Here is a 24,651-nt window from a genome sequence, read left to right on the forward strand (position 1 = left end):
CTAGGCAAAGCAATAACTTCATTGCGTTTATATTAGGCGAACCAAAATTGTGCCAATTTTTGTTTCGTTGGCATCCCGTAAAAACCGCACCAATGACGCTGCTGTCACCTTTGCTTGTCATCGTTGTACTTTGGATTGTAGTAAAATCTCCCAACAAGTGATCCCCTACATAAGCGACCAGCCTGTCGATAGTGAGAATATTTTCCACATGGAAATATTGCCAATGAACCTCCGTATAGAGGAAAATTTACCTCTCGATAGTGGAAAAAAAATCATCCGAAGCGATTCCATTATGGAGAGGTTTTACTGTACTTTACAACGCATCAAAAGATTAAACCAAATTTCCCAACGAATTCTTTCTCTCTCCACGACCACAAAAACACAACAAATAAATAAATAAATATGTTGAACTAGAGTTTTTAATTTAAAAATCCAATGAGATTGATAGATATGTGTGATATCATGAGTTTGATTAATAGTACATCGTAAACATGATACAAAATGACATCAATTAGACACTGTTGTCCACATTGTAACGACTGGTTAGCTAAATTGTGTTGGGCATTTGTCAGTTAACACGTTTCGTAAATGTAAATAATATCGAATTGGAGAGTTCAAAGCGTGACGCAATGCCGTGTGTTGTTCTATGTCATTTACTATAGGCATTTTCGTTATTTTCACTCTGACAAGTAAAACACAATGTTTATAAAGATAAATGTATTCATGGTCCTGTCCATTCACATAAACAAATGTTCATCAATATGAAATAAGAATATTTCAAAGTAAAATATTGAATATTTTCTGCTAGAGTCTGTGGATTTTATTTTTTAAGCACATAATTATAATAGAAATTGAGCGAGAATCATTAATTTATACGGTCGGTGTATACAAAATTTGATGCCAAAATTTTAATCGCACAAAACACAGACACATACGCTTCGTGTGCAGTAAATCTCATCAACAAAGGAATTTGATCATGTTTTTGCGTCGTCTTCAATTCATCCTAACGACCACTGGCTTATTTTTAATCTAGTAGCTATGTAAATGCGGACAAAGAATGACGTTGTTTTATTTCTTTTTTCTACTACGACGCTCGCATCTATTTTGAGTTAGAGAGTATTTTGTGTGTGAAGAAGCTTCTCATACCAATACAAACTAATACATTGAAATGCGAGCAATCATTTCAAATATTTTTGCGCATTCTGCGATACGGTCGTAAGATGCTAAATATATCGTTTTTACAACACAGCCAGTACCGTTCGTTGTTTTAGCCATGCGTCACATTGGTTGAAAAGAGAGAAAGATAGATAGAAAAAGTGGTGTATATACGAGAAGAAAAAAGTGAGCTATGAAACTCAATTTATATTAGACGCTTGAAATGACAAAAGAGAACCCAAATGCAAGAGAAAAATAATCAATTTTCGGCTGCATAAATATTGTTGCTTCATTGAAGAAGAAAGCCACGAATCACCGACCTGCTACTTTTATTTCAATAGAGCAATTTAAAGCAATTGGATTGTTTATGTCATAAGAGATTTTATTGTGTAAGCGCGATGATTGTTTGCATTCAGTTGAAAGCACTTTGAGCCAAAATACACAATTCATTCGCGTGAAATTTAATTGAAATTCGTTTCATATCTTCTATACAGATCATGATATAATTCGATGTCAATATTATGATCTAAAATTAGTGTTTCGTTCAATCTTCGCCAAGATAAAATCTTTTTAAAAAATGTTCATACCTTTCTTCGGGTCCATATTGAATTTCTTTCGGCCAATTGACATCTGCTTATCTTTATTGGAATGTTTGCAGTCTTCTTGTAAGTCTAATGCATCCATAACTTCACATAGCTCATCCTTGATTTGCTGCGCATTTCAAAACAACAGACAGAAAATATAAATTAATTTGACGGAATTTCAAAAGCGATGAAGATGTGAAAAAATTTAAATAACAAAGATGTCTGGTTCTGTTTGCTTGTGTCGATGAACGATTAAGAAAAAATATTGAATTTTTGAATGAATGTACCTTTCTATGAACGCTAATATTCCAGTCGGACTTCGATTTCGACTGTTGTTTCTGCTGTTGTTGTTGTGTTTTACATGTTGCACATGATTTTGGTAATTTTGGCAAAGTATTAAAATACATGCTAGTATTTTCAAGTGAACCAAAGTTGCTTTCAATACCACCACTGCCGCCGATATCACTAAGACTAGATGAAGTGTCAATAAATTCAATGTCATCGTCTAAATTCAAGCTGCTCGATTTGAACGGTTGACGATTCGTAATGCTATTGATACTGGCACTTTTTTTACACGATGTACCGCTATCGTTATCACCAACACTAATATAACTAAATGCTGTTTTTCCCTTTGTCTTTGCATCAGTATCCACATGACATTTGTCGGCGACAGTGTCATCAAATCGAACCGTTGTTGCGCTGTAATTATTCGATTGCGAGACGCTGTTATTATTAAAAACTATATTTGGTTGACTACCACTGCTACAACTGCTTGCACTGTCATTTTTAATGATGTTACTTCGAAAACTATTCGCATAATTTTTGTATACATCTAAATTGGTGATTAATTGGCCATCGTCGTCGAATATAGTGCCGATACGATTGATACGATTATTTGTTGCGTTCGACGATGCTGTTGTGATCATAGTGGTTTTTGTAGTGACTTTTGTTATTGTTGTTATCGTTTGGCCTTTATTCGATTCATTGCATGAGCTGCTTGAACTGCCATTACTTCGATTGCTTGTAATGCTATATGTGCGCGATTTCAACGATGTATTCGGTGGTTGTGGTGATTTTGGTGCATCATTCGAATCAAGTGAATTCGATTTCGTTCCATTGGCCAACGACTTTAATGGCGATAAACAGAAATAATTATCACGAAAGAAACCATTTTTCAGTTTTGGACTATTTGTAACAGATGCTGGCAATGATTTCACATCGTTCGGTATCGATGATAAGTCAACGCAACTTTTTTGCAAATGCTTCTTTGACGCTAACACTTTCTTCGGTTTTGGTTGTCGTCGCAACGATGAAAACCACGTGGAAACACTCGGTTTCCGTTCCGTTGACATGATAATGCCGTTTTATTTTCTTTTTTCTTCTTGATTATATAAATATTATGACTTTTAGCAAATTGCTTCCGGATGTAATTTTAGTTTCACTTTGATTTTATCTTTTTCTCTTTAGCAGCTATATAGAAATATATAAATATATCGTCCAATTAAATTGAAAACTCGTCGTCGTATTATTGCACGTCTAATTGAATATGTTCTGTCATGTTCAAATTTTTCAATTCCTTCTTTTCAACATAAAAAACGCTTCATTACGTCATAAGAGAAAATTGTGTATAAAATGCAAACTGGCACGTTATTGTAGAACGATGCTTGTCTCGTGCTTTATAAACCTTTTCATTATTTGTCATTTATTAGTCATTCCATTCAATTCACATGTTTATTTGTTTGTACATTGTCGTTTGCGTCGCTATCGTTTGCTGTTTATGCTGTACTCAATGTATCTCTGTACGACGTTTATCTTTCACGTTACTAGTAATTGCTTCAGTGTGTTGACTATATATTTAATAAATGACTCGTACGCTGACTAAGGCGTTTTCTTCGACAGCCAACGTGTTTCAATCAGTCTCGGCTACATTCAGAACAGACAAGATAATATTGATATTATAATTCGTTATCAAAATGGTTGTGTGAATTTCTCGTATGTGGTTTCCATTCCGATTATTATACCAAATGACGATTGCAAATCTATTGTTTGGAGTAAACAGGGCCACCCTGTACCATGTAAACATGAGCAGCATTGTGAATTTTAACTTAAATCGATGATTCATTGTGGTATGCATATTGCCCACCGTATCACTCTTTTTCTTCGTAAAAATATGTCGAATCATATGCCGATTTAATTCAAACTTATTTTACGTTCATAACACAGACGTGTTGCGAGCTAAAAAGAATTCTTATGGAATTTCGAAATGATTGTTCCATTTTAGGTAAAATATTGAGCTATTTGGTCAGGTGTTTTATTAGATGATTTATTCATCTCAAGCATTTGCCAAAAGTAGATAGTAAATAAACATACTTTATCATCATTTTGGAAAGTTCACCAACTTCCGTTCGAAAGATGCAAGTAGATGCCAGACGAAAAAGATGTGGAAAAATTCCAAAGTATTTTACTTTCTTCGACAGAAAAAAGTCAAACAATGCAACGCAGTAAATCCTTAGTAAAATTCCAGTTCAAAATGGTGTACATATTCTTTGTATGGATAAGACGATGAATATTATAAAAATATTGACATTCTCTCTATCGCTTAGAAGTATAAAAATGCTTTTTTTTCATTTTGTTAAATCTTTCAGACACCGCAAGTAATATTTTTACATTTAAATGAGAAAATCATGCACATCGACACAATTCAATTGTTTTTTGTTGTTATTTTTTCTGTTTTATCGTATTCGACGAGAAGAAGTTGAATCATCAACATGAACAAGCTTCACAGCGAACGTTTGTTATGGGTGCAATGTTTCTGGAATAAAATTACTTTTATATTGTTTTTAAGTACGTGTGTATGCGGTTTTTTAAATCGATTGGTATGAGTCACTTATAAAATGGAGGGTCAATTGGTGTATTATGTCTCGATAAAGATGTAACAATCGAACTTGAGCATTTAAATGAAGCGAAAGTTCTTTGAATGTAAAATTCCATCTTTAATTCGCTTCCAAACTTTTTAAAGTAAATTAATTTCACATTGCCAATTCTCTAGCTTACAAAAGACAGCATTAGCATCCATTTCCACAGAAATTTAATTCGAAAAGAAAAGTCGAATTTAAAAGAAATCTAATCCCATGTATGGGTTCCTAAACTTTGACAGTGGCAAAGTAACTTTTAATGAAATTTCGATGCTACTGTCAATCAGTAATCGTATTGGCATAGTAACCGGGATTTATTTGAACAATGTGCATTTGCAAAAGCATGTTCGTTTCTCAAGCTAAATGCGGTTTTTCTCTCAATTTTCTGATCACGAATCAGATTCATAAATAATTTCAAATTATGTCAGCTTCTTTGTTGAATTCTTTGCATGACTCTCTGAACTATACTTTGAGATAATTGAATTAGAGCATTGTTTGAAGCATAGGATTTCGATTGAGTAACTCAATTCAGTCGGAAAGATGGAATGTGTACGACTTTCATTGAAGTACATTTATTTGCTGTGGTAGTTTTCTTCTTTACTAGAATTGTTTCGTTGGCTTCGGAATACTGTTTTCACGAAATCGAAATTAAGTTTCTGTTTGCGTATGATGGAAGTTTTGGCTAGATACTTTGCAATAGTTATTCATCCCAAATAAATGAATCAGCACATTGATGATAAAGGATACATAGTTTGATTGGGCGGAATTTTCATTTTCCGGCCAACATTTTTTTTTTCGTTTAATTTTCATTTGTTCATGCATAATTTATACAGTGATTGCAAAAGAAAAATCAATATCTTTGAAAAAGTCAATACTCATTGCGATGTTTCAAATGGTAACAGTTGACTCATACCGAATAACTAAATGAAAGTGAAAGGAACAAAGGTTGACTGAAGAAAATCGATATTTATCGCATTTATTTTTGGCTAACGGGTTAGCGTTCATCTTTCAAGAGTTCAAATATGGCTGCGTTCGTGCGAAAAGTGTGCACGTTTTAGTTGAAAAAAAAAAATCGTTGATGAAGCGCAAAAAGGGTCACGTAAATGACATTTATTTAGTTTTTATTTGTCGACGAGCACATTTCCGTCTCTCAGTGTAATCAAAAGATATCTTTATTTTGGGGAGTGTTTTGTTTACGATTCGTGGAGAATTCGCATTTTACCCAAACAACAATGTACCGCGTACCGGTAGGTGATTCAATGAATTATATCATTATAATTAACTGCTGAAGGTCGAAGGATTAAATAAGAGGGCCTCTTTATCTACGAATATCTATTTCGAAATGGTTGTATCCATGCAAATGTTCGACTATTTAGGTGGCTTTTGGAAACACAGTAGAATTAGCAAAACATTTGAAGAACATTCGGACCAAATGGACGATCAAAGTAAATGTATGCAAATAAGATGACATAAAACCTTCGCATCGTTCATAATCCGGAAAGACTGAAATCCGAGTTATAGGATAGTTTTACATTTGATTATTACACTTTAAGCAATGGGCTACTTTGACAAATCGAATTTAATCAGAAAGCGTCCATTGTAAAATCTATGCAAATGGTAAGGTTTAGTGTGGCTAAAGTTCGTCATTTTAAAATAATGTTGAGACTTATCGTTACTTCCCTAGTTATGTTCGAATATATATGTATATGCCGAGCATGATAAAATATTTTGATCGTAATATAACGAAATGCGTCATTTCAGTGTCCCTGAGAACGTTAGCAATCCACAGATTGGGTTTGGAGACGATTTAAAAAGATTAAATGTGAAAATCCTTCGCTCACCTGTAGAAGAACGGACAACTCATTTGCGTTAATTGCTGTGAAAAATGACGGTTGCAGCAACGTCAACACTCCGAAAAACTCATTACTTTCACATCAAATACAGACGTTTTGATAAAATATCTGAATGCGAAAAATGAGTTTCGCATTCAGTTGTTGAAAATAACAGTGATTCGGTACCTTTTATTATGCTCATTCTGTGAACCATGCTTTGAAAAGCGTTTTTTACTTTTCCGCACACACCTAGTGTGTAAGGTAAAGTATTGGAATCGGTCGAAAAATTAACACCCATCAAAAATGTGTTTTCTGGGTGTTTTTGGGGCCAAGGAATACGAATCTAGCGTTTTTTCGATGTCCGAATGTATGTGCGTACCCTGTACCCTGTACGCTGTACCCTGTACGCAAAAATTTGTTAACACGATAACTTTCAAACAAGAAAAGTAATTCAAAATCTGACTTCACAGGATGATTGGGGGTGCCGAGGAATAGAAACCATTAGATTTTGAGCGACTTTGGTTGACAGGGTAAAGTGTCATGTCTGGTGTGATGCCCATGTCCATCCATGGGAAAAATTCAATTTTTCTTCCAAAAGTGATATTTAATGTATTCCTAAACACTCAAAAATGTGTATTGGGGAGTTTTTGGGTACGAGAAAACCGAATATGACGTTAGTTTTGCGATACAATTCATTTTCGACACACTTTTCATACAAAAATTTCAAAAAATTTGGATTTTTGTATGGAAGCCATGCCTGTATGATATCGTAATGAGCTGAAACTTTGCACAGGTTATTTTTATCACACATAAATACCATTCCGAAAGTTTGAAGACATTTCAACGCATATTAGGGGCACCTCCCCAACAAAATTTTGGATTTTTCGCTCTAAAACGAAATTTTGTATGGGAAGTACCCTTAATATGCATTGAAATTTCTTCAAACTTTCAGAATATTAACTTTTTGTGAAAAAAATAACCTCTGCAAATTTTCACATGATTACGATATCATATAGGCATGGCTCCGATACAAAAATTCCCATCTTTAGTAGTTTTTGTAAGAAAAGTGCTTCGAAAATTATTTTTATCTAAAACTAATGTCAGATTTAGTTTTCTCGTGAATTATTTGAGTAAAAGATTTGTAATAAATGCATGTCGTGGATCACAGTGCGGAAAAGTTCATCTTACGGATGTAAGACATTTTATTTTTTTGTATTATTGTGCTGTGGATGGTTGGAAATTGCTTCTGAACATAGGTGTGACATCTGTGAATTTAAATTTCTCACAATACGCTTGAAATAACACTGAATATTTACAAAACTGTTGTAATACCGATTCGAAATTCTATTGCTGAAAAATAATTTATATTTCATTTGGAGATTTTGTGTACATTGTCACAGAATCTGATTTGTCTCCATATTTGCATAAACTAAATATACAAATTGCATGAAGATTGTAATAAATGCATGCACTTCTCGAATGGAATTGTCTTTGTTTTGTCAACTGCAACAAATTTGGTGTATGCGTTGCACACGTTATAAAACAAATGAATTTGGATCTTCAGAATCCTCTAGTAACACGAAAAACTGGGTGGGTTAGTCTATGTATGTTGGGTCTGAATATTGAATCCATTGTGCATGGAATCAAAAGCCATAGCGAACTTGATATACTTGATTTACACTGTGCGATGAATTAAATGAGCACAGATTAAGTCATACATATGCAAATGAATTTTGAAGCGCTAACAACAGGATGACAACGTTCCGCCGCAATGCCGAATTCATTCATTACAACCATGTGATTGTTATTTCATGGTGCATACACATCGATACTATAGATTTTCAAATATTACGACTTGGATCTGAATTTCAACAGAGATTGTTCGACACTATCGAATTATAATTCTCATCTAGTGCACAAAATTGAATTGTGTGCCAATCTCGAGAATAGAGACATCAATGAAACGTTACTCAATTAAAAATGTTGATATTGAAGCCAAATCAAAATTTTATGTCCCTACTATTATGTGTTCGCATACACTATTGCAATTTCTACACTCCAATACCCTTTGCGGCTAGTTAATCGATATCTGATCACACTAATTTACCTACAAATATCATGTTAACGGCGAATTATTTTATTTATACTATACAAGATCAAACATGTAACTTAAGTTTTCATGTTTGTTATGTGTACCTGTACATATTTAATCTAAAATTGCCACGTTGCGAAAACCGTGCATCAATTGATGCTTTCTTCAGTTCAATTAAATTATATTGGCTTGACTTTGGAATTCGTTGTTATCAAAGCGTATCAAATCCACGTCATGCTTTCGATTTGATTTTGTGAGAACATTTGCGTTCGTATGTCGTGTTGAAATGCATTTCTTCAATCATCCGGTTTCGAATATTTGCATTCACCGTTTCGATCAAATTACATTCGATTAAGTTCATGTTGAAAAGGCGCACACTGAATGCATTATAGCAACCCGGTGGTAAATTCCATTATGACAAATGAAGCGAAGCACATTTTCCATTTACATTCCGACTCAACATAAAATAAATATAGAAAACCAGGTGGTTTCGCTTCATTTCAAAGAATTTCTTTTGAATGCAAAAAAAAGTGTGGTTCGTCAGCGTGCATACTCTTTTTGATGTTTTCTCTTCCATTGAATTTTTATTTCCTTTTTACGACTTTATTCAAATGAGCCGAATGTGACAATTAAAGTTTTCATTGGATAAAATTTCAATTACGAGCGCCAAAAATAAAACTGGAAAAATGTTATTTCAGACTGAAATTCACTTTCATGGAATTGTAAAATTTGCATATATTCTTGATATGAACGGCATGGCGTCGGGGGCAATGTTCTCACTTATTTATATCAGACAAACTATTTTGGTTGGTCGACATTAAGTGTGAAATTTTATGAATATAAAATGAAGTGATTAAATATATTTATTCACAACCAAAATTAGTTTGCTGGAATTGTTTCCATTCATGCAAATGAATTGTTTTTGTCATTTTTGTATTTTGCGTACATCTGATAAACATTTCTATATAACAAAATGCGCAATTTATTGCAATTTAAATGGCAAAAACGTGTCGATGTGTTTTCACTATGTACGGCAGTTTGTTTTGGCAATCATATTTATTCTGATTTCAATTGAATTTTGGTAGTTTTATACTATAATTGTTAGAGCCAGATATAATTTACATGCGTTTGATGGTGTGGTATTATGTAGTGTGTGCATTTGATTCAATGGCAACCACACAAAACACTACTTGAGCACAATTTATATAACAGAACATTCAATTAAATGTGGAAGCGCTTATCAGCGTAAATGTTTTTGAATATATCATGGAATGAAACGAATGGATATCCATATGTGATTATCATGTTGATGATAAAGACCGTAAATTAAAATACCAAAGAATGCGGTGAGTGGAACGTGCTTCAGTATAGATAGCAATTAAACAGAGCGAGATAGAAAAAAAAGATTACTGGGAAACATGTGCATGTCCACATATTTCAAAACCACTCGAATTGCTGTACACGCATTGAAGTTAGCAACCGCAAATAACCTTCATTATGTGATACTCTATTTTCTTTTATTGGTTTTTTTGTTGTTGATGTTTCTGTTATAGGTCTCTTGATTATTATGTGCTATTTGGCTATTCACAGTGCATTATTACCATAAGTACATCTATATCATTTGCACTGTTCCCATTTTTCGCTGTACTATAAATTATATATTTAATATTGAACGTATTTGATTTTGTTTGCCTTTGATTTTGTCCCCCTTCAATGAAATTCAAAGAGCCATTCATATTCATAGATATGTACACGTATTTTGGTGTAATTACGCTGTGAGTCAAGTAATTAGGTTGAAATTGAATCACATTTGAGCACCTTATTTCTAATTCTTAATGCTCGTTATAGATATTGGATTGACAACTGAAATTTCTCTGAATATTTATCGATACCTGTTTAGCATAATCGGTTCACTGGAAGTATATGAACATTGCTGAAAAAATGGTAAGTTCACAAACGAAAGTTGTTTGATTAAAATTTGGCCGTCTCTGGATTGATTCTTTTTTTTTTGGTATTTGCCTGTCGTCCTTCATTTCTCGTCCATCACCAAATTATACAATCGAAAACAAAAAGTAAACAACTGTTTGGAAAAGTTTGTTGAGTGAGTTTTTTTTTTGCTACTGCTACGTCTTTTTCATTTGATCTTCTCTTATAAATACTGGCTGTTTACGAAATGAAAAAAAAAATGACCGGCACTTTTATTGATGACTTTTCAAAGTGGAAGCCATTTCAACAACTGTTTACTATTCTGAGTCTTCTGCGCGCAACTCAATATTATAGCATTTTTGGTGGAAAGCATCATTTTGAAAATAAATCACTCTTATTTGAATGAATGATTTTTTAATTTATTGTTCAAGTATTGCAAGGATGGCGATGAATATTTGAAAAGTTTTATTTGTCAATAAAGTCACGCTTCATTTAAATTTTGCACAAGTTGACCGTTTTTGATGAGTAATGAAGTGGGTATTTTCAAAAGAGCAAGGCATTGAGTCACAAAAATGGAAGAAAGTATTAGCATCAATTAATAATAATCTCAAACCATGCCACCGTAAAAGTAATAAATGACAAAAGATAAAGAAATCGGAGAGCGTTCAACGCGCCTGGAAAACTAATTTTTTTGCCTCTATACTTGCCGCCATCTGCCAAATGGTTTAAGCAAAATAAATGACTTTGCACAGTCACTCCAATCAAATGATTTTATCGTGCAATTTATCAGTGTGTCGATATCTTGAATTTTACCAGAAGAAAAGAAAATGAAATATTCAATAGTTGACGATTTTTACTACATCCTGGAAAAGGATTTATCGATCTGTTTGCACAGCATTATATAAATTGTTGTAAAAACCTTGGTTCAAAATGAAAAAAAAAAAATCCAGTCTGCAATGAAAACGTGGAATGCCATTGAATAAATCTTTACTTCCGCCTCGAATTTTTTTCCCACAGTTGTTTTTGCGGATTACATTATATTTCAATGGAATTGCGTGCGCCATTTTTTTTTGTGCTACTATGTAAGGTATGCGAATGATATTCAATAATCATCTCTGTGCGGCATTCTTGGAATATCAAGAATTTAAATGCTTATCAAGTCGAATACCTATCATCTGAGCACGAGTGTAATGCATGGTATATACGCTTCTTGACATGTTGTTATTTTTTTGAAGCAAAAAAAGCACATCGTGTGCGAACTTGATAATTCCCTGTGCTGGCAAACTATGCAATGTGTGTGAAAAATAGAACTTCCACTCACATGAATATGTGGAAACAAGTGTTTGTTGCAGAAAATTAGTAACATTGTTTGAGTGACGTTTCACCGATAAAAATTCACTTAAAGTAGATCATTTAACTCAATGTTGATGCTTGCATTAGTGTTGCTAACGCTGTCATAATCATTTGAACGCTTCGTGTTTCATCAGATTTATGTGACACATTTATATTCCGATTGAAACCATTTTCCGCCATATTCATACCTTTTGCTCAATGTTCATTCGTGTCAAAATATATCAAAAGTGATACAAAAAAAAAGAAATAATATGGAAATTGAATGTTTTCCTTTTCATTTCAGCTTATAGGTTTTTGCGAAGAAAATATCGACAGCTGACGTTGCTATTGATATGATTAATCTATCGTTTTGCCACCGACAAAATGGCAAAGGATTTTTTACATAGGTGTATTTTGATAAGCTATCGCTTGTTACGTATCAGGCCTGCGGAATGAAAGTCGTAAGATTTCTAATCAAAGGCGAACAAACACATAAAATGTAAATTGTTGTTATTGTTTTTTAAATGGCAGGGTATAATCTTTTATGAAGTGTTTTTCATGCGATGTGCGTGCTTTATTCGTATTTCTGAGCAGAAATGGCAAATCAAGGCAAAGAAATCGTCATAAAGAAAATCTTGAAGCCAAAAGTTTTTCCATATCAAACGATATATTTTGCTAATTAACTGTAGTAGAAACAGCTGAATATTATAATCCTTATCTATTTTAATGTGAATACAACACGACACTTATGTGTGTAAGTTTTTTTTTTGTTTTGAATTCTTTGTTTACATTTACATTTGAACCCAACGGCAAAATGAAGAAAGTTAAATGAAATCTTTCCTCGTTTATTGTGAGAATCGAACTGATTTTATTAGCACCCTAAATCAAGTTACCTTTCGTAAGAGGCAAGGTCGTTTCGCATTCTCAAATATCCAATTTTGTAGACTTTGTGTTGGAAATTGAAACCTTCTGTTATTTTGTTCTCTATTAATAAAATCAGAAAATGGCGAGATTTAAAAAAAAGGCGAGAAGAATATATGAGAATAGTAGAAAAAAAATCATTGTAACGGTGTGTCATTAGTGTAAAAGGTGAGAGTTTTAAAAAAGTGTTTTTGTCTAGGTTTTTGTCGTTACTAAGAATGGATACATAAACCTGAGCAACCCGAGTGAATGGTTTGATGGAACAAGAGACATAAAATCAACCTAAAAAAACGTGTTTTCCATGTCGATAAACAATTTCTTGTCTGATTCTCTATGTTCGTTCAGTTTTTATGTTGGGTTGCTTTTTTCCACTCATTTTATTCCAAGTCACACGCTCTAATCAAAGTGATGCAAAAAAAAGGCAAGTGTAAATAATATCAGTATGTTCGAAGCTTATAATTGCGTCGATGACATCGCGCTATGTATCTGCTATGGTTCATCTGCCCCGCCCGTCCTATTGCAACGTTATCTCTTTGCCATATATAGCTCAAGCTCACGTCAAACATAGTGAAAATCACACATCTTGACACCATTTAATGGATTCAAATGTGTGCACGTAGATTCACATAGCGCTTCATCGATTCTTCCCAACATAAAAAAAATAAGAATCCCGATAATGGTGTACACATAAACTGCCAACGAAAAATATGCCGCAACGACGTGAATGCGTTTTCTTTTCCGTTTAAATTAGAAAATGTCTTATCTATGTCATCTCTTAGCAAATCATCTTTGTGCCTATTATATTTTATTGCACTTGATTCAAAGAACGGGAACGGGAGCATTCACGCAAATTATGTGCTACAAAGATCGAATATGTATGGCATAAAAGAAGAAATGAGAAAGTACACACAAGATTCAAGACAAGAATTCACAGAAGTAAAGATAAACATCACAAAATATCAAAAAAATAGACAGGCCCGTAAATAAAAACATGTTTTAGGTTGAAAATAGGTTATTTCTCTGAATAGATATTAACAAATTATGTAAAACACATAATTGACATGGCGGTTTTTTTTCTTTTCATTTGGACATGTCATTTATGTTCGCCAACAGAAAGAACAGGAAAAGATGAATGAAAAAAAAGGACAACAAGAATTGTGCTCGCTCTTTTTTTTTTTTGTACAAATAACAAAAAGCGACAATCAAGTCCACAATTCGAACGTATAATAATAGAGGCTCAGAGGATACCATCTCATTTGAATATCAAAGACCATCGGAACCGTGTCTTTGTGTGTGCGGTTTAATTTTGGCGATGAGCCCTCAAAAGCCCAACATAACACCGGAGGTAACATTGTATTGTAGGAGATCTGATAAAATACTATATGTTGAATTGTGTGTGAGCTCAAGTGATTCCAAAAAAGCTATATTTATTGTTGGCTTCATTTAAAAAGTATCCACACGATACTTCAAATGTAAATTAAAACTTTATCTATTCGAATTTTTTTCAGTCGAATTTTTTCTATCTATGTTAACGTGTTCCAAAAAAAGAAACGTTGACTGGAGAATTAAAATAGTGTTTTTCGAGTTTATGTGAAGCTTTGTGAATGAATGGCGGAAGAGGAAGAAATAATGGCAAAGGGTTTCATTTCATTAAAGTGAAATGTTCAAGCGAAATAAAATGAACAGTTCAAGAGCTCTATAAAATGCGTACTTATAAATGCACATATGAGCCCATCCACTACATTTGCGTTGAATGTATACGGTTTTTTTTTTGTGTTCGGGTGGCTGTTAGTGATACAATGAAAGTGCTCAACGTGACGATAAAATACAATCCCAATCACATGCATATGCTGGCCTGACACAACATAAATTTATACGCCACACAATTCACGTCGATTGAAACTAGGAAAACATGCACAACCTTAGCATCGCTGCAGTGTTTTTCCATATGTATAAATAAACAATCACATAAACCATGAATAAAAAATATGAATTCATCTTATTAGATGTTGGCGTTGAATGATGCGAAAATCGTATAAACTTTTTTCTTCCTGGTTTGATGTTTTATTCAATGGGTTTTGTACAAAAAAAAGGTAAAATGGCTGGATATCCGGCCTTGGTGGTGTTGCGGCACGATTAGGTATAAATAGAGGTACTCAATTGAGTTAAAAATGCGGGTGGTGCGTGCAATTTCTACATTATGACGCAATAAATGTGATAGATATACAGTACTATTCCGGTTGGCATCGCGATGTTCCGCCTACGCAAATGCAGAAAAGACGTAAAATATCTAAATTTAAATTCTAGACACTTGTTCATTTTTGCGTATGATTATTTTGATGTCATTTTTCTTTGGCATACACACGTCGTTAAGTTCACTAGCACATTTCTTATTACACTTCGACATGATGTTTACATAAACGTCACTAGCTTGCCATCGAAAAGTGGCCATCATGCGTTTCGGTGTGCGATTCAGGATAGTGTGTGAATAAAATTCTTGATAAATATAATATGCATTTTTATACATAGAATAGGCGTCGGCTCATTTTGGCAGACAAAACAGCGATCGTTAAGTTGCTGGTGTTAGGCGAAAGATGCCGACCACCAAAAATGCTTCAGCTATATATATATATATAGCCGAACACAAAAGCACCATAAACGTGACACAAATGTTAAACATTATAATTTACACATAAATACGAACGATTCACACCGTGTGCTACTCAATCGATCCATTCAAGAACATAACAGCAGAACACACTAGAAACGGAAGGCTCGTATCGCACAAACAAAACACATGTTCAGAATATTTGCATGTCTACAGTGTATGATGAAATGGTAATGTGATTATTCGGGCCATCTTTTTTTACTGGTGTTGTGCTGGTTTTGTCACACACCAGAAACGACTTTCGCCGAAAAACATGCGACAACAAGAATGACAATTACTGAAAATATTTTTCTCGACTGCTCAAGAAATAAGTGCTGAAAAGAACAAACATAGCGATTCTAAAATAATAAAGGCAGAAAAAGTGATACAACAACATCTGCAAAGAAGATAAGCCATAATGGACCAACTTTAACCATTCACGCGGTGTATGTGTGCTCGACTGTTAGTCATTGCTCGTCATGAATCTAGAATTTTGGTTCGCATCTTTTTTCGCATTTCTTCATTTTTCGAAGCAGATAAAATCACTTTAGTGCGTGCGAGAGAGAGACAATTCTTTGTCATTTCGTTTTCACTAATGTCGAAATTGAAAAAAGTCACACATTCAAGTGATGACTATTCCAAAAAAAAAAAAAAATTCTTAAGAGAAAGATACATCTAGTAGCTTCTTCACAATGATCGATCTTTTGACTAGCTTTAAAATAGAAATTCTTAAGATAAATGAGCTTTGGCACCATTCACAGACATACTCTTTTGAATTTTATATTTCAATCTCTGTAAGTTATTTTTTTTCGGTTTTCTTTTTCTGACCATCCCAAGTGAAAATTAGCATGCGCTACATGAGTTGTTTATAACACGGACTCTGAACTGTCGAGCTCAGCGATAAATAAATAAAACTTAATGAAATTATCAGAGAAAAGATTTTTTTTGCAGACAAGTCAAAACTTTTCAGCATGAAGCGAAGCGTAAGTGGAAGGCAGTACTGTCATATTCAATTTCTTAGGAGTGAAATGCACGGCGTTCCCTTCACCATGAAGCTGAATTTTTAATGTCATTCCGAAAAAAATTTGAATAATAAAGAGATTAATTCACCGCTTGTAAAAAGTGCAAAATGAACTGTCTTCATTTATTATTCTCTATTTGTAATTTTCGCATTTTATTCACATCAAACTAAATGCTAACTATTCTCTCTCTTGTCTGTTCTTGTTTCTTTCTCTTCACGCGCATTTTATGCCCATTTTGTGCGATTTATTTATTTATCATTTTTGTGTTTTTTTGCGTTATCTGGTACCAGCTTTCTCCATAAAACCATAATATTTTTTTTTCTTCATATTTCAGTGAAATAAATGTGGCAGGTTTTTATGTGAGACATTAAAAGAAAGTTGAACAAACTGCGCCGCAGCATATATAGCATTTGAATACAGATTTATCACAATGGAACGGAAATGGTTGTGGCGGTCAACATTTTACTTGAGCGTACAAAAGTCACTAATTTTCGAATAGAGTCAACTGAGACTGGTCATTTGTTGTCACAATTGTATGCTTCGTACATTTTGATTTTTATCAAATAAACGTATTTTATGCGTCTTCCATTACGAAGGAAGTTGATAACATGAACACAGAAGCATAGTCCACAAATCATACAATAACAAACATTTTGTTTGTTCGTTTCCACAAAATCGCTATTATAATAAACAAATAAAAAAAAACTTTTATCAGCAATTGAAATTGTGATATACATTTGTTATTCAAGTATGGTTCTGAGAATGACTGATGTGATGAAATTTGTAACGGAAAAAACGAATGGCTCGTGCAAAATTGTGTGTGCATATGTTATAATTTTTAGTTTTGTTTTGCTGTCTTTAACGATTAATCACCCCATAGTATAATGATCATATTAAATACACAACTCGTGTGTTCCAATTAAACACAATCATGAACAAAGCTGAAAACATACACTGAATTTATTCAGAATTTGACCATTAATATTATTGCAGTTATTATCCTTTTAAATGGTCACACTTGGCTGTGCCAGGCACATTGCAGTAGTTCATAGCTCGCAATATTGAATAAATATATGAACTTGTAAAGGCACATTTCCTCAATTTAAATTCTTTAAATGCATTTTTGCAATGAGACATAAACAATAATCATATTATGACCTTTACTGATTACAATCATTTCATATAACTGCAATTTGGTCGTAAAGCTGTGTACTGGTCTCTGACATGAGCACTTCAATGGCAGCGCATTACAATTTTCTTCCTTCTCCATTCATATAAAAGTCGCAATAATTAACGCGGCTTTTTTATTCTCCGCCGCACTAAACGCTTTAATTCCAAACAATTCGCGAAACCGACGAAACAAAAATGTAAACTCCATCCATACTGTCGCATATTCACATTTTTTCGAAGAATTTTATTATCTCTCTGGAATTTTTGGTGGATTTTACGCTCCCCTTTTCGAAATGGTTATTTTAGATGGTTATCTTCAATTTTATGTCGTTATACGAAAATATTTTCATTTTTGGAAACCAGACTCATGTTGAGTTCGTTGTAATTATTAGAATGAAGTGTGCACCAAGACAAACTCTGCCACGTATTGCATGTTCATTGTAAAAGCAAAAATAAAACTAAAATTAAGCCAAACTTATAAAGCTTATGCGAGTGAATGGTGAATGAAAGAAGAGAGAATGAAAATGGCTTATGTTATTTATTTTTTGGCCAATCTTAACGGGTATTCGAATTATGATCCCCAAGCGAACTCTGAATGGAATGCATGTTACATTGTATGCCACAGTATATTGAACTTGTAAACACATTTATACGCCTTTCGCTTTTCGTACGGAATTGGACGTCTCCTTCCATCACATATTATCGAATCGAAATTTGAAGTGAACACAAAGATTTCTTGTCCGGTTTTTTTGACATTTTCAATACAAAGCCAATAACATTCTGATTACAAGTCACTGGCATGGAAACGATCTTTTTGTTCAAAATAAATGTTCACTTCCTTCCGACAAATGCTTTGATTTAAGTTTAAGGGCGTCGCACATTTTGCCAATATGGCTGCGCGTGTTTTTTATGGTGCCTTGGAATTTTGCCGATTTTTCCTCCCCACATCTCTCGCTGCAAACCATTTTCAATCATTTAGAAATGCTTTCGCTCTTTATCTCAAATTCCAATTAATGTAATGAAGAGAAACTTTTATACGTTTCGATAAAGATGTTTGCTGTTCAGAAGAATAGAGAAATGATTCGTTCCCAGCGATTAAACTAATTCATTTTATATTGCACTTAATTAAATTGATGCTCACTTTATCAGCACAAAAAGTGTGTGGATATCAATTTTTTTACGAGCTGGGTTTTTTATTGTAACCTTTTTTAAGTAGCCTTTTTAGTTAATGTGAACAGTGTGGGGTCCTATAGCAGCCATCCATACACTCAAAATAATACGTTTTTCTAAAAAGGAATAAAGTTTCGTAGATGCACACACATAAAAAAATAATCGATAAAAATAGAAATGCCTTTTTATAATCTTCTCATAAAAAAGTAGACGGCAAAATTTCGTATACGGCAGCGATTATCTTTTTCATAAAAAAAAAATTTCGTTTCAAATTTGAAATGTTGCAAAGCAAACAAATGCCACCGTGGCTGTTGAGTTTTAGCATTTTTTTATTGAACCTAGTTGTATGAATCCCGAATAATGCGTCACATATAGATCAATCAACAGCTCGTGCCTCATCCTGATAACAATTTAATATTTATGGCTTTAATGGTTTTTATTCTCACTCAAAAGGACTTTGACTATATCGATTGACTGCATCTGCGTCACAGTGTTAAAATAAAGGCATGGACAAAGTGAGCAACGAAAGCCGTTGTGTTGTTTATTGTTTGGGTTACGATTTAAACTTCATCAATAGACTAAATATCCAACTCGAACTTCAACGACGACAAAAACAACGTCAATTGCAATAGAGGCGGTCACAATCCACAACAATTCAAGCAGAACGGAACCGAGAACCCATATATCAGCTGCAATAACAAAGTGAGTGCACCCACTCATATCCAAAGCCATGTTTTTTTTCACTTCAAAACAATGGATTAAATGCTGCAATGAATTCCATTTTGCCGGAGAATGGATTGTATGGATGCTAAGCACAAATTGAAATTCTATTTTTGGTGTTGATGGAGGCGCACACTGAGAAATGACCAAACAACAATGCAATTGAAGACAAACACCATGGCAAAAGAGATAGAAACAGAGAACTAAACCACAACTAACCATCTATATTTAATGTGGGTTTGTTTATAAGCAGTGACCGCGTATAACGTTAAATCAATAATGAGTTTCGAGCTCACCCATAAATGCACATAAATATAATGTACGCACTTTAAACACCAGAGCATGTTGGTATGGCATTTTCACACGAACTCACAGTATGGGTCTCCCACAAAATGCTCACAGAACATGCACATACATACTGGAGCCAAGTGTAAATGATCAGCAAGGACATTGGCTCATTCTATTGAATAAATTTTTCGGAAAATTGTTTCGAATGTATAAATTTACTTGGGTTTGCCACCCATCTCACAAATTTCAGGAAATGAAATGAATTTAATATACTATTTAGTTTAAAACTGTAATTTGAAATTTGAGCCACTAAACGCCAAAATCTATCTTGAATTCGAGACATAAACATATTATATAGATCGAAATTCCAATTAGAAATGGGTAATACCCATTGAAATTTGATTCAGCGAACCCACAATTTCACTACTTTTTAGAGCAGATATGGAATTTGGTGAATTTGATAGTCTTCACAAAATAGAGAATCTCCATGTGTTGCTTTTTAGGAGTATACAAAAATACATTGAGATCTGACGTGACTGTGAACCTACATTGATGAGGAATCAATTGCTTTTTTAAAAAAGAATTAAAACTACATGATAAATCGAACAACTGCCTACCATAAATGGGAATATTTGAATTTATCCCATGATACAAAACATGTGCAAATATATACCCTTTTGAATTTCCTGCCAATATCCTTGTTGAAACAGTTGCTTTGCCAACGCCACAAACCAAAACAAGCGCCCATTATACAGTACAATTTTATTTAGTTTTGCGCCTATTTTTACATAGCAACTCATACTGTATAAAGTACTGCTAACGATTCGCAAAACTATATGCCCGCACACTCCAGGAAATTAGCTCTCGAACAGACTATCACTGAATTATTACTGTTGGCTTTGAAACACCACTTATGGCGAGTTTTTTTTATCAGCAGTTTCGAAATGAAGATTTTTGTTTGCTATCTGATTTTGGCATTGAAATATGTGAATAAAGAACAGTAAAAACAATGGTTTTTCATTTAAAAAAAACCTTTGAATGCAGACTGAATTTAATTAAATATTGATTCAATTGTTACTATGCCTTTTCATTTTTCCATTAAAATCTTTTTTAATGAATAAAAACGAGAGGAAATTGTTGATTTTTTTTCATTTTTTTTTTTTTATCATTAAAATGAAATCCATTTACAATAATGATATCCACCTCCAATTAATCATCCTTTCCATGGTTTGATCACATGACAATTTGGTTTTTGCATGATTGTGTCACTGAACAAATAATAAATGGCCCGATTTCATGTGCATAGCAGCCCAATCTACATTGTTGCCATCCACCTCACCTTTTAGTGATTCAAAACATATGTTCAACCCTTCACTCAATTTTCTTTGAAATGAATTCGATTAGATGAACCTGAAATGAACCGTCGCTGGTAAAAATTTTTGTTTTCTTTCTATAACATTAAATTACATTTCACACGCGAATAATTACAAAGTAATCGCTTATAAATAATATACATGACAAAATATCATGCAATACGTTTTAAAATGGAACACGAGCGACCGACATCCAACCCAATAAGCAATTTGTAAAGGCGAATGTGTGAGTGAGTTTTCAGACTGTAAGGAGCAGAAAAGAATTGTGTGCACAACTCTACATTTAATAAAAATAGATTCGTCAGAACCGTCTAGAAAATTGGTGACATTCAGTGAGTTTTTTTGCATTTGAAATTAAATTTTCTTATGTGAAAAAAAAAACTGAAAATGATGATGTGATGAAATTTCATATATCACCCTGAAAATTATTCGCTTGCATCGCATACAGATTTATTTTCATGCTATAAATTCTCCAAAGAATTTCAATTTAAATCACAGAGGCAACAAAACTTCGTCGTAACTTGTATTTTTCCATCTTCCTTTTGCGTGGCCTTCATCGATATGGAAAAAAATAATTTCATTAAAATTATGTTTTGCAATATATGAGTGTGACCCAAATCAAAAAGAATGGTCAAGGAAAAAAGTAAATGAAATAAAGTTTTTTCTCCTTTTGTTCGAAAATTAGATTTAAAAATGCTACCTAGCACAGGCGGCAACAAAATCTCAACTCATTTCATTGACACCAACCATAATTTATATCAATTTATTTGGGATGAACAAGTGAATACATATACACCATGCTACAAGTGTATACAAGTTTTGTTGGTATGTAAGTCAAGCGAGAAATTTTTCCCAAACAAATAAAAAACTGTCAGAAAATTTGATCGACTTGATAAAAAAACAAGGGACTACCGAAGTTTCAGCAGTGAAATTATTGTTCACAGAGAAAGCATGAAAAATCTGAAGCGCTCTAGAGTGTGAATAAAAATTGAGTCTCCGATTCACCAGAGTATATATAAAGGGATTACATATCAATCAATGTACGGAAAAAACAGAACTTCAGTGAAAAGAGGATGTATGAAATTTGTTTTGCAGTCAAGTCAACACACGTGCAACCTATCAAAATATCTAACAAAATGAATCTTTTGTTGACTATAAACAACGATAAGGATCTTAGTAGATTTTGGGTAGCGTGTGACTTATTACAATGAACGCATCTTCGTATCGTTTTCCAAGGGAAAACAATTGAAACGCAACAATGAGATAAAACAGCAAGTGACCGATTTTAACGATAAATTTACATTTGCCAAAAAGATTATTATTGTTGTGGCAACTGTTTGAATATCACACACATTCAAAGAAAAAAAGGGTCTTGGCATTTGCATTTTGTGAGAGATAGATAGACATACCACATCTTAACAAAAGGAAAATTCTATGCTGATTTTTTTTTTCACTTGAGGAATCTCTTTAATGCGATTTCATTTCTCTTAATTTCTTTGGGAAAAATTCCATTATAAAATTGTTGCCTAAGATCCCAAACCGAAAAAACGTTCATTTCATCTAAGACTTTTCATTGTTCGTGCGAAACTTATTTCTACGCATTATGTTGAACATTTATTTTAACCAAAATTCGTGACGCGTATTTGGCTTTTATTACATACGGGAACAGACGAAACGTACAATGTCTCGATCGAAATTAACAAGCAAAAGCTCTTTGAATCAATACTGTTCAGAAAACCACCACGCTATTTCCCCAAAAGCATTTATCACCAAAAATATGCATGAGGAATACAAAAGTTTGGTTGATGCGTTTCTTATTGATCAGAGACATGGACGCGTCTCTACGAATAATTTTCGAAGTATTTGATGTTCTGAAATTCCAACTGTGGCAAAACTTTTTTCCGTCTATCTTCAATTTTTCTTCCTTCTTATCCGTTCGGTTTTTATTTCGAAAGTTTTTCTTTCTTGTGGAACGCCAAAATTCGAAACTAACACGGAAAATAGACAAAGAAGTGTCAACCAAAAAAAAATACGCCCACCGTTTGAAATGGCGAAATCGTATGTCGAGTTTCGTCCATGTATGATATATGTGCTGGGACAGAGTGTGATGTGAAAAGATCCAAATCTGAAGGGAAAAGTTAATTTGATGATTTATTTTCATGTAAATTGGTGTTGATGCTTGTTTGCATTCAAAGTGTCACATGCATCTTACTGAATTTACGACGCTCCGTTTTTCACTTTCAATAAAGTCATCTTATACTTTCTCTCTCTATGAAGTTTTCGTTGGTAATATTTTTATGTGCAAACTCAAGTGATGTTTTTTTTATGTATTTTGGCTGTACAAACTGACTCTGCACAAGGTACATCCAATAACTTCAAAATGAAACGTACTTTACTAAAAAGCAGATGACTTTTTAACGTTCGACTATAATAGTGTCTTTCTCCATATTTTATAAGCATCAGTTGAAGTTCGCATACTCAGACTTTTGTGTCAGCGTGCATTGAAAGCCATGGATTTCCATCTGAACGATTTGCACCGTTTTTGTGCACAAAATTCTTCTATTCATCTGTCAAACCAAACTGTTTTCAGTTCAGCAAACACGACGAAAAAAAAATTGTACAATGACCTTATGTAAACATATCATAGAATTTCTAAGTTCTTTAGCCTTTTGGACGCGACATGTTCCAAAATTGACATTCTTTTTCTATTCTTTAGTTCAATCACAAATATTTTCATGTTTACATAGAGATTTGGTCGATGATGAAATCGATCTCAATATTCTGAGCAAATATAGACTTTTACTCAAAAAAATGATCCGCACAATTTTACACAATTTCCCTTCTCATTTAATGTCCCGAAGCGTGAGCCAAGGTAACAACAAATTTTCCATTCACATCACATCACTGACATAAACATGCTTTGTGTGGCGTATGGCTGTTGCAGTTCAATAACATGAACGAAAACAACGTAAATTTTTCAATCAATATTGTTGATGTGTGACAGTCAAAAAGAGAAAGAATATTATATACTTTTCCAATATAGTATAATAGTGAGATTGTCCCATCAAAAGAAAGAGTAAGAGAAAGAGAGACTCGAACAATAAATAAGTTAACATCCGTTTTGATACAGAAAACATAATCAAATATTTCATAATCCATTGACTTTGATGGATTTTCAAACACATTTTTGTACAGGCGCTTGGTTCGTATTTCATAATCCTGAGAGTTGGTCTAATTTATCGATAAAACATTAAGGTAGTCTAATTTGTTGATATCGTGTCACGACAACGGCAAAAATTTTGCTCGGAAGCGGTTAAATCAAATTTATTTGAGCCCCTCATAATTCTGATTGTTCCACAAATGACGGCCTAAGAAGAAAACAATAACATACAGAATATTCTGCAAAAAGACGAATACAAATTTATGTGAGCAAAAACCAAATATACAAACAGACAGCGCAAAGGTAAAACAGCCTACTTACATAAGAAACACATGTAAGTAGGC

General features: G+C 33.4%; 1 protein-coding gene across 2 annotated transcripts in view; it reads right to left on the reverse strand.

The window, feature by feature from the left end:
• The window catches only part of LOC116340600 (cytohesin-1-like), a 44,808-nt gene that overhangs the window by 3,529 nt on the left and 16,628 nt on the right, over window positions 1-24,651 (reverse strand). The window contains exons 2-3 of one of the 2 annotated variants that reach the window (XM_031767180.1): window positions 2,027-3,662; window positions 1,743-1,866 (exon numbers count right to left, since the gene is read on the reverse strand). In XM_031767180.1, coding sequence (XP_031623040.1) covers window positions 1,743-1,866; window positions 2,027-3,091 — 1,189 coding nt within the window. In that variant the 5' untranslated portion in view covers window positions 3,092-3,662. The remainder of the gene's footprint in view (window positions 1-1,742; window positions 1,867-2,026; window positions 3,663-24,651) is intronic. The other variant, XM_031767181.1, reaches the window with a different exon arrangement.

Source organism: Contarinia nasturtii, unplaced genomic scaffold (assembly GCF_009176525.2).
Source record: "Contarinia nasturtii isolate CC-2019 unplaced genomic scaffold, AAFC_CNas_1.1 Cnas_scaffold_695, whole genome shotgun sequence".
Classification (NCBI taxonomy): Eukaryota; Metazoa; Arthropoda; class Insecta; order Diptera; family Cecidomyiidae; genus Contarinia; species Contarinia nasturtii.